This window comes from Brassica napus, chromosome A3, assembly GCF_020379485.1.
Source record: "Brassica napus cultivar Da-Ae chromosome A3, Da-Ae, whole genome shotgun sequence".
NCBI lineage: Eukaryota > Viridiplantae > Streptophyta > Magnoliopsida > Brassicales > Brassicaceae > Brassica > Brassica napus.
Genome location: NC_063436.1, coordinates 16,828,011 through 16,839,563, shown reverse-complemented (window position 1 = coordinate 16,839,563; position 11,553 = coordinate 16,828,011). Strand labels below are relative to the sequence as shown.

At 35.4% G+C, this 11,553-nt stretch overlaps 3 protein-coding genes across 5 annotated transcripts; 2 read left to right on the top strand and 1 right to left on the bottom strand.

Annotated features, from left to right (window-relative positions):
* Positions 1–1,584: 1,584 nt before the first annotated feature.
* On the top strand, positions 1,585–6,275 carry LOC106353056 (B3 domain-containing protein At3g11580). Of its 3 annotated transcripts, none has more exons than XM_022716329.2 (4): positions 1,585–2,465; positions 2,969–3,129; positions 3,917–4,429; positions 6,086–6,275. In XM_022716329.2, exons 1-2 carry the CDS (start codon positions 1,898–1,900, stop codon positions 3,109–3,111), a joined length of 711 nt encoding a protein of 236 aa, XP_022572050.1. In that variant the 5' UTR covers positions 1,585–1,897; the 3' UTR covers positions 3,112–3,129; positions 3,917–4,429; positions 6,086–6,275. The 3 variants fall into 3 exon arrangements, with proteins under 3 accessions (XP_022572050.1, XP_022572051.1, XP_022572049.1); XM_022716330.2 differs by having other exon boundaries at positions 1,586–2,465; positions 3,970–4,429; XM_022716328.2 differs by having other exon boundaries at positions 1,593–2,465; positions 3,937–4,429.
* Positions 6,276–6,490: 215 nt separating this feature from the next.
* On the top strand, positions 6,491–10,090 carry LOC106353055 (protein trichome birefringence-like 8). The gene is made up of 4 exons (XM_013792729.3): positions 6,491–7,619; positions 8,545–8,934; positions 9,149–9,307; positions 9,376–10,090. Exons 1-4 carry the CDS (start codon positions 7,126–7,128, stop codon positions 9,701–9,703), a joined length of 1,371 nt encoding a protein of 456 aa, XP_013648183.1. The 5' UTR covers positions 6,491–7,125; the 3' UTR covers positions 9,704–10,090.
* Positions 10,091–10,132: 42 nt separating this feature from the next.
* Positions 10,133–11,432, bottom strand: LOC106356773 (casparian strip membrane protein 2). Its single transcript, XM_013796497.3, has 3 exons — positions 10,979–11,432; positions 10,772–10,895; positions 10,133–10,486 (listed from the first exon to the last, which is right to left on the bottom strand). Exons 1-3 carry the CDS (start codon positions 11,251–11,253, stop codon positions 10,271–10,273), a joined length of 615 nt encoding a protein of 204 aa, XP_013651951.2. The 5' UTR covers positions 11,254–11,432; the 3' UTR covers positions 10,133–10,270.
* Between the last annotated feature and the right edge of the window lie 121 nt (positions 11,433–11,553).

Here is an 11,553-nt window from a genome sequence, read left to right as displayed (position 1 = left end):
AATAGGGGACATATGTATGTAGACGCTTTATGAGCAAAATCAAATAGAAAGATATGGGGTATGATAATAGAACACTTGACATCAAATACTAAACCCAAGATAGGAAAATATAAACCCCAATCCAGCACAGGGAAGCGAAATCTATGGTAAACTTATATACAAAGCTTGTAGTGACATGTATATTCTGGTGGACATTTTCCATTCCATATACTGTATACGTCACTTGGATACAAATCTAATGTGAGAGTGGTAAACCTACACATGACGTTAAACACTTAACAAAAATTAATGAAAACAAGTACATATGAAAAACTAGGAGGATGGTGAACCGATAGAAGAATGGAAAATAGTATTAGGGGCTTTACTATTAGAGATGAAATGGAATAGTTTGACATGTATACTATTTGTCTTGTTAGTGTAGCTGAATTCTATTCCACTTGTTAATTAAATGAACAACAAAACGGACATGACGAACTTACTAATCAAACCACACCAAAACTACACATAATGGTTGAGGCCAGTTCTTTTGAACATGCGCATACTACTCAAACAACACAGAATCACCGGTAGCAAATCAAGCAATTGCAAACTTATAGTTTACTAAATATCCTGGGTGAGTGATTCCTGATTACTATGTCATTCGAAGTGGAAACCTAAAATAAAAATACATACCATGATATGACAAGATATAGTATACTACAAAAAATGGTTGAGTGATTCCCGAATACTATGTCATTTGAAATGGATAATTCCAAGCAATAGTAGTATAAACAGCTTCATACGATATGTTATTGGTTCCTTCACGATGATACAGAGAACTTGTAAAAACCCTAATTTTGACGAGATAGAATAATCAAAACAGAGAAACAGAGAAGAAGCATAAGGAGGCAAGAACTTACGGTCGTGGCAGAGAATTGAGAACCCCGCGGCGATATGAAGTTGAAGACACCGGCGGTTTTACTTGGCTCTGCCGACACCGTAACGCGTTAGCGAAGATGGAGAGAACCGAGAAGCAAAATAGAAGACGGAGACGATCTGAAGCGAGAACGACGGAGACGGAGGCGAGCGGGTGAAGGAGATTTGCGAGAGAAGCGTATGGAGGGGGAAGAACCGTAGATGAAAAAAGTGGGAATGGAGGTTGTGTGGAAAAGGAAGAGACACGATTTACTTAGGAGTTAATTGAAAATGATTTTTCATTTTTTTTCATAGCAGGTGAGCCGGTAAATTAAAGAGGGTCTTACAGTAATATTATGTATATATCACGGCGTGTATCGATCCGTTAGGGTAAAGTGCTAGTCATCTAATTAATGTTTTTTTCATGGCTATAGGCCCCAATTCCCCTATTTATAACCATACATTTCTTTTGTTTTTCTTTTTTTTTTTGGTGTTTAACCATACATTTTGTTATTGCTGCTAAAAGTTTAACCATACAAGTTCATGAACGACATGGATTAACTACTAAGAATATAGTATACATTAGGGCAAACCTCACTACCCTTACAACCTTTGATTATTTTCATACACTATAATAACAATATCTAGAACCTCTTAAGATCTAATGTCATTTAGGAAAAAAATTATCAAAAGAGAACTAACAAAATTTCAATACTATATATTTAAAATGTTTACTGCAAAAACAATAAAAACAAAATAATGATTGAAAAGAAATGTCATCACGCAAAACCTTAAAGGTACTATCGATGTCGTGTCCTCTTCATTTACATCAAATAGTTCCCACAGTTTCACATCAATTTAACTATTTTCACAGTTTTTCTCTCTCACACTCTCTTACCTACGCATAATACTATATTAGTACCATTACTCATCTCTCTTTCACCACCAAACACCTCTGCATATCCTCTCTACTACTGTCTCTCTCTCTCTGTCACTCCGAAAAATGTTAGGCAACCATTACTCAAGAGACATCCACCACAACACTCTCTCCCTGCACCCTCATCAAAACGACACCGCATCACATAAAGAGTCCTTGTTCGAGAAATCACTCACACCAAGCGACGTGGGAAAGCTAAACCGTTTAGTCATACCAAAACAACACGCCGAGAAATACTTGCCTCTCAACAATGGAGGCGGTGAGGTGACGTCTGAGACGACTGAGAAAGGGATGCTTCTTAGCTTCGAGGACGAGTCAGGCAAGTGTTGGAAGTTCAGATACTCGTATTGGAACAGCAGTCAAAGCTACGTCTTGACCAAAGGATGGAGCAAGTACGTCAAAGACAAGCACCTCGACGCAGGGGACGTTGTTTTCTTCCAACGTCACCGTTTCGATTTCCATAGACTCTTCATTGGCTGGCGGAGACGCGGCGAGGCTTCTTCTCTTTCGGCCGTGTCTCAAGAGGCTAGAGTTAACACGACGGCGTACTGGAGCGGCTTGACTACACCTTATCGCCAAGTAGAAGCGTCAACTAGTTCTTATCCTAACATTCACCAAGAGTATTCACAATATGGTAAAACTCTTTATTTTCTATTTTCTTTCTTTTTCTTTCTATCTTATCTATATGTGAGATTAATACCCTTTTGTTTGTTTTTAAAGATATTTTTTCGTAGATTATGTCTTTTTCGCAAAAAAAATATATGTTCATAATGTTTATTTATAGCATATATACTATTATTTTTTGCACGGTGTTTTAGAATGATATGCAGATTCACATGTTATTCTACAAGAACAATCATCTTAAAAGACAAACAAAAAATATTGAAGTTAAAAGACAAAAGTTTAGTTTGTTATAAATATCTATCTCTTTGTTATTTCGTCGTGTATGTCTCTTTTAATTCTTGACAAGAAAATAATCTTCGCCAAGTTGTACTTGTATCTAATCCCTTACACGCGCGTGAGGAGAACCATGCAATCTTCTTAGACTAACGTGCTCATTATTTCTTCCTTTAGTTATTTTATAAAAATATATGTAAGTAAAAGACATGCACGTGTCGTGATGGTGGGAAATTGTAGGAGCGGTCGCTGAGACACCGACGGTGGTTGCAGGGACCTCGAGGACGGTGAGGCTATTCGGAGTTAACCTCGAATGTCACGGTGACGTCGTTGAGCCACCACCGTGTTCCGACGGCTACAACGGCCAGCACATTTACTATTAGTCAACTCCTCATCCCATGGTAATAACTTTGACATTCTTGTCCTATTCAATTTGCCTACGTTAGTATAAGCAAGTATATGCTACTATTTGATTGAATATGATGCAAATTGGATTGTTTAAAGCATTATACAGACGTCGTGGCTGTTTCTCGAGATGAGACATATGAAATTAGTATTTTTTTTATAATAGACCTGAAGAGCATTTTAATCAATAATATAAAGAAGGAATCAGGGAGAATAATGCTACACTTGACTGTAATCGCACATGCCCAATTTGTTGACTACTTGTAGCCTAGCATGATTTTGATAGCCTACATTTCCCTTTTAAAAAGTCAAGTTTAATCAATTAATCTTATATATATGCCTCAACTATCTAATTTAGTTACCATTCTAATTTGTTTGGCACCGTCATGGTTTTGTTTAAGTCAAAGACTGATGCTAGAATTGTCGTTTCGATATATATAACTTATTTGTTACTTAGACACCAAAACTGACAATGTTTTTTCTTCTTTTCCAGAATTTAGAACTTGGTAAAGTTATTAAACATATTTTCAACATGGTAATATTATGTAAGTGGTAACTTGTAGTACTATAACATTATATATTAACTTGATATTGCATCCATCAAAGTTTCAGTAAATATTATAAATGTTTTGAATGTAACACACTTTGAACCGAATGATGAATTTATACTGTTTAAATAGCTCATACAAAATGGAAAATCAAAAGTATATTATATGAATATTCTCAACATCATTCTCTTGCAATTTTATGCAAAAAACAATGAGAATGATAACAATAGCTTAGGTGTTGGTTTCCTGAAACAGAATATCTCATTTGCTGAGGAAACAATGGAGCAGGTTGGAGATGGACGAGGTTGATGATATCCAAAGAGAAGTGACAACTTTTTAGATCTTGACGTTAGGTTTTGGGCCCCTACTTGGCGCAATTATTGTCATAGAGAAAACACCACAAAAGGAAGAGAACTAATACCAGTGTGACTTCCTTATGTATTTATAACTATTGACAAAAAAAAAAAGTATCTACTATCTACTATTCAACTAATTTGAAAACAAGAAAAATTAAGAGGAGCTTTTTCATACAACTGAGGCATGGGGCAAAAAATGTTAATAAGTGTTTATTAGTTGATTCCTAATCTGAGATAAATTCAGTGAAGCTTGCAAAAAATCATTTATGTGCATGTATATTGAATCAATGATGAATAAAGCTGGTTTTGGGAAATGCTGAGATTCATGGGATGAGATTACAAGAAGAAAAGAGTGTGGGCCTAACAAATGATTAAAGCAGAGGGCATAGCATGTGAGTAAAATGTAATGTTGTGTTACAACTTACATAGCCTTTTCTAGAAATTTTTACCCTCAGAGACACATTTTGTCTTATTAATTTCACTCAGAGTCACATTGTGATACAACACACTTTCTTTATGCTAGGTTTACTAATATAACCCTCAACAAGAAACATCTTTACTTTTTCTTCTAACCAACCAAATTGATTTGCTTTTTTACTTTTTTCTAAAATACAATATTTTTTTTCTCTAACTAATAACCAAACCTTATCTCTTCAATTTATACAAAATCGTGAAAAATTTTTCTCCCCTGACATTTTCTAGATCCAGATGTTGAACTCAGACATGAGAGATTAAAGAGATTGAACCCTAACCTTCTCCATCTGAAATTGTCATTAATACTCTTTTTCACTTTTGTCTTTTCTCGATCTTTTTATCTCAATCTCGGAATCTCAATCTCTATTTCTCAATCTCAGAATCTCGATCTCTATTCCTCGATCTCAATCTCTCCTATGAACAAAATTTAGTCCCGTAAACGATGGAGGTTGCGATGAAGGCCGTGGTGTAGGAAGCAATGGATACCGCAATGGAGGCGGTGGTGGTTATGGAGGTGATGGTGGAAGGCGTGAGTGTGGATACAATGGTGGTGGTTGGTGGAGGTGGCTACTCAAGTGGAGGAGATGGTGGTGGATACAGTGGTAGTGGATACGGTGGAGGAAGCGATGGATACCGCAGTGGAAGCGGTGGTGGTTATGGAGGCTGTGGTGTAAGACGTGAGGGTAGTTACAGTGGTGGTGTAAGTGGCTCCACGCGTCTCCCGTCCACGCATCTCATGTCCACGCGTCTCCCATCCACGCATCTCTCATCCACACATCTTCCGTCCACGCATATTTTTTGTCCACAAAGTTCTTGGCTTTAACGAGATAGCTTTATCTATTTTAAAGTTCTTGGCTTGATTGAATTAAATCCACATAAATCCTCAAATTTGAAGACTATTGATGTTGAATTGCTTTTTATTAGTGTTTTCTCTTCTGGTTGTTGATGTAATCTTGCGCTGATCTATTAAATTGAACTTTTTTATCAGCAAGATTAAGGTCAGAAACCCGTCCACAATTTGTATATCCACAATTTGTTGATTCAAACAATATTATTCATTCTATATAATCAATATCAACCCGTCCATGATTTGTATATCCACAATTCATTGGTTCAAACGATACCATTCATTCTATATAATCAATATCAACCTGTCCACAATTTGTATATCCACAATTTATTGGTTCAAACGATATCATTCGTTCTATATAATCAATATCATTTATACAAGATGTAGATGTGTATAAGAGATATGTTCGTTAAAATTGTTCGTCCACAACTTGTTTTGTCCACAAACATTTATGTACCTATGTCCACAAATTTTCAAGTATCCATGTCCACAAACATTTTTTCCTTCTCATTAAGGGTAAATTTGTCAAAAAAACGCCTAGGCCCCACCATAAAGTGTGTCAAATGTGGAAAGTGTCTCTCAATGTAAAAGAAAGACAAAAAGTGTCTTTGGGTGTAATCAACTCCCTTTTCTATCTGGTCCAAAGCAAAATCTAAGGACCATTTTATTCTATTTTACTCTGCTTTTGAATTTTGATTCTCTATTGTTGCTTTTTGCATTGCAGAAAAGTGTGGACGGAATATCTGGCTCATTTCTACAAGATGTTTTGACAAAATGAGTCTAGGTTCCTATTGTTTCTTTGCGTTTACATTTGCGTTTGTGTTTCTGTTACTATTTCTTTTATAACACTGTAACGCGATTCCAAATGTAAACGAAAGCGATAAGATCAGGAATAGAATCCACTATTCTCTCTCTCGTGTTCATAATTCAGACATGAAACATCCCCTCTCTTTGGTTTCCTTAGTGCTCTTGAAGAGTTTTCTCATCCACACCAGATCAAAGAAATGTCCTCCCACTCCTTTTATGGGCTGGGCTTTAAAACTCAAAGCTATCTGAATTTTCGTTGACCCAAATAGTTTTAAGAAATTAACACAAGTGTAGAGTATTTGTCAACTAAAACATATCTGTCATACAGGAAATATAAGATTATATAGTTAGTTGATAGTATTATAATTTTAAATGTTGGTAAAGTTTAGCCAGAGTGACATTTCTACACAAAAGGAACTTGGTAAAAAGAAAAAAACATCTATAATTATATATACTCATAAATGAGTCAAAAGCTCAAAATCCATCGCACATAGACTTACCTTGTATGAACGATTCTTTCTTTATATGGAAACTAACCGTTTGATACTTCAATCGCATTTTGTTTCTTCATTTCCCTTATTACTCTAAAATAATGATTTCTAATTAATTATAAAAATATCTTAATCAAATTAGCATGCGCTATTTGTGTGATGTATTTTACCAGAAGAAAACCATCAAACTGATGTAATATTAGCTTTATTTTATTGTTCATATATATGAAAATAAATTACAGAATTTACAGTTTAAGTTAATTATTTTGGGAAATTGATTGTCATCTCGATCTAAAACATGCAGAACCGAACATGGGAGGAAACGTCTTTTATTAAGCGTTAATTGGTTTTTGTGGGATGCATCTATTAGTTTTCCCATTAATATTTGTGTCTGTCACATGGATGAATTGATAGTGGATCTATTAATAATTTAATTGCGAATTTATTGCGTTACAGGAACATATATATGTTTATTATTACTTTCCCCTCTCAAAAAAGATCGCATATTCACAATCTTCACGTCTCCTCTTTTCAAAGAAAGATCAAATCTTGTACCGACATGGATCAACAACAAGAATCGAATTCTATGAAGCAGCTTTTCCCTCTATCTTCATCTCCTTTCTTGTCAACCTTCAAGATCAAGAAACATATATTTGTCGGCATCTCTCTTCTCGTCAGTTTCTTGATATTCTCCGTTACCGTCGTGGATCTTGTCGGCATCAAGCCTCATCTCTGTTTCGAATTCTTATCTTCTTCGTTGACGAAGGAACGAAGAAACAACGGCGTGTGCGACTATTCGTATGGAAAATGGGTTCGTAGCCAACAACGTGACGTGGACGGAACCTCTTATGGAGAAGAGTGTCGGTTTCTGGATCCTGGTTTTCGTTGTCTGAATAATGGAAGAAAAGATTCTGGTTTCCGACAATGGCGATGGCAACCACACGGTTGCGATCTTCCACGGTATGTTGTCACACTCTTTATGTAATCTTATTCCCTTGGAGCTTAAGGTATCGATTGGTCTTGATTAAAACAAACATCTAGGGTACAAAGCATTCTTTGATCCACTAGAGTTTTAAATTTACAATGCAATTCTTCTAAAAGTACAAACCTAACTATAACCAAAAGTTGTCATAATGGATAAAACTTTTAGGGATAAAACTAGAACTTGAAGTGAGTTGTATATCATAATGATAAATTCATTGTTATTTAAAAGTAAAATTTAAAGACTTCACAATACAATGTTATTGAACTTGTTATTTTTGGAATATACTCTAAAATCTATTGTTCTTGAAAATATTTGATGTAGCAAATTTAGTGAGATTTCTAATGATCTTAAGCTGTTTTGGTAGAGAGTTTCTTGGTGAAAAAATATAAATCTTCAAATCTCTTTTATGTATGCTTCAAATCTAGTAGATGGAATTTTACAATGTTTTAACTAAAAATCTAGCAAATTCCATAATTCACCTAAAATCATCTAAAAAATCATTAAAAACCAAATCACTCTAATTACTTTCAAATACTCATTGAATCTCTTTAGGTTATCGAATATGAATCTAAAAGGTCACAGGTTCAAGATTCGTTTAGAGAAATTTACTATCTAAAATAGAGTGAATTTAACATGATATAAATTTTATCCTTGTATGAACCTACCAGAACATCCTAGTTATTTTTAAAAATTAAATATTATAAACCCATGTTTCATAGAAAAACAATAATAAAAATTTACCCACTTCAATTTTCTAAAATTACTTTAAACTGCTTTGATTTAAAGGTTAAGACTTTTAGACCTTTGGATATGAATCTGGCGCCAATCAAGTTCAATTTATTTTTTACTTTACTTTTTTCACCATGATGACTTGGTTCATGTGGTCTGAAACTAATATAGATTCAACGCAAGTGATTTTCTCAAGAGGAGTCGGAACGGGAGGATAGTGTTCGTCGGAGATTCCATAGGAAGAAACCAATGGGAATCTCTTTTATGTATGCTTTCACAAGCCGTGATTAATCAATCTGAGATATATGAAGTTAATGGTAACCCTATAAGCAAGCACAAAGGCTTCCTTTCAATGCGGTTCCCAGAACATAACGTAACCGTTGAGTATCATAGAACACCGTTTCTGGTCGTGGTTGCTAGGCCACCTGAGAACTCACCGGAAGATGTCAAGATGACTGTTAGAGTCGATGAGTTCAACTGGCAGTCTAAAAGATGGGTCGGGTCTGATGTTCTTGTCTTTAATACAGGACATTGGTGGAACGAAGACAAAACCTTTAACATGTAAGAGCCTAATCTGAAACATGGAATTTTAGGGGTTATAAACAATTTAATTAGTAAGAGTTTATTTTTTTTTTCTTTACAAATTTGGAGGTTTATATATATGTAAATTGTTTTAAAAAAAAATTGGGGGTTATTTTACTAATCTATGCTCAGCCCTGCAAAGGTGATGGATGAGTTCTCTTGATGGTTTTTTTTGTTATTGTTGTTGTTGCAGAGGTTGTTATTTTCAGGAGGGAGGTAAACTGAACAAGACAATGGGAGTAATGGAGGGGTTTAAGAAGTCTTTAAAGACATGGAAGTCATGGGTTTTAGAGAGACTAGATCATGAGAGTAGTTATGTCTTCTTCAGAAGCTTCTCTCCTGTGCATTACAGGTCTGTTTCGCAATATTCTATGAGGATTAATCATCAGACAAGAGTCTGAATCTTTTTGGGTGTTGCAGGAATGGGACTTGGAACTTAGGTGGTTTGTGTGACGCAGATACAAATCCAGAGACTGATATGAAGAAGATGGAACCTGACCCTATTCAAAACACTTATGTCTCTGAAGTAATACAAGAAATGAGACATGAACATAGTAAGGTTAAGTTTCTGAACATTACATATCTGACTGAGTTCAGGAAAGATGCTCATCCTTCACGGTATAGAGAACCGGGAACTCCTGAAGATGCTCCTCAAGATTGTAGTCACTGGTGCTTACCTGGTGTACCTGACACATGGAATGAGATTCTCTATGCGCAGCTGTTGGCAATGAATTACACAACAAAATGAAAAGAGGTATAAGTATATAACGCTACTTTCTAGTCACATCACATGCCTTCTATGGGCTCAGTTCCATGGCATCTATATACAAAGAAGGTGTGCGTACCAGGCCTGGAACATATCTTTGAATTGCAGCTAGCATAGCTGTGCGATCAACCGCTGTAACCTGTTCAGAATAGCTTATTCATTATATTGGTCCCATACTAAGAAATGGAGCTGTAGATGAGAGAGGTTCAGCTCCACAGTTTTGTACAAAGAAACTAACTAAAGATGTAGCTTGGAGTAATATAGACAGTGTGTGTAACATGATCAGAATAGCATAAAAGTGAACACAAACTTGTCTGTAAAGTTATTTTTGAATTATAATAAGATTACTATAAAGAACATGAAATTTGAGAAATCATTTCGTTTTTTTTTTCTTTCTTCCACAAAAGCAGAGCTACAATCACACTTTCATTGACTTAAAAAAATATTAATACAACAAGCTACAATCACACTTTCATTACACATGACATATGACATAGGTACAATAGTTTTACTTTTACAGTAATGAACACACATTAAGAAGGGTGTTAATTAGTGTCTTTTGAGAGCGACACCGGAGAGGACGACGAGGATGGTGAAGAAAACAACGGCTACAAAGGAGTAGACGACAGCTCCGCTGCTTTTCAGACAGAAGTCACCAAACTGTTGGCAAATGGGGAGCCAGTTCGTGTTCTGGTTCCCATTGTGTGCTAGATACGATATCGCTGCCGCCGATGATGCAGCCGCCATGTTAAATGCCAAGGCCGCCTAATTTAATAATCATATACACTCTAGTTGTTAGTAAGTCATTCAAGATCTAAAACTAATACTCACTCCCTTTCACAAACAATATCATTTTAAGATTTAATTTTTGTTTTACAAAGAGTGTTGTTTTGTATTTTTTATGCAAAATTTTAAATAAAAATCCAGTTTTAATCCTATTGTTTTAATGTATTAATTAGAGAAAAAATATTTAGTTTGTAAATATGCTAATATATCTGTTTTTTTTTAAATGACACTTTATGAAAGTGAAGGATATTATTGAATATGTACAGTATCAAGAACGAGCAAGAGGAGTCTTGGGGCGGTGGCAAGCGGGCGAACGATGGTGACGACGGAGATGGGAAGAGATAGAAGGAGATATCCTGAAACAATGGACATGGCAATCACAAAGAACCTGAAAACAACAGATGACATTATTAGTTAGCTTGCTACACAAGGCAAACAGTATTATTGATCAGACATGAATGAACTCGTAACTGGTAAGTTGGTAAATCGTCGTAGCCAGCTTCGAACTGTAAGAACTGTGTAAAGAAGGGAAGAGTCTCGTCGCTTGTAAACATGGTTCCAGCTGCTACTGATGCTGCAATAATAGCAGCTAAACGGAGGAGGAAGTCAAAGATTGAGAGACCTCTCTTGTATCCACCTGAGCCACTAGTAGTGTGGTCTTTAGCCACACCGATTAGAGGAGCTTTTCCTTTCATTGCTGAGCTTGATTCTGCAGGGACATTAATGACGGTTGATTCGTTCTTCATCTTTCTTGAGACTGATTAATCTTTTGTGTCACTAATTAGAATATTTGATGCTTTGGTGGTGAAGAAAAAGTAATGAGATTAGGGCTTTTATAGGATTTTTTTTAGGCTTTTGGTGGAATGCAATGGAGCAGATGAAGTGGGAATTGAAGAGTAGTTGCTTGCTTTTTACTCCCTCTATACTAATTAATTCAACAGATATGGAGTTGGCAAACATAAGTAAATAATAATACAAGTCAAAAGTAAGTAGACTTTAACTAACCAATAATGTTTTCATAATTAGTCTTTACTTGTTTATTTTCT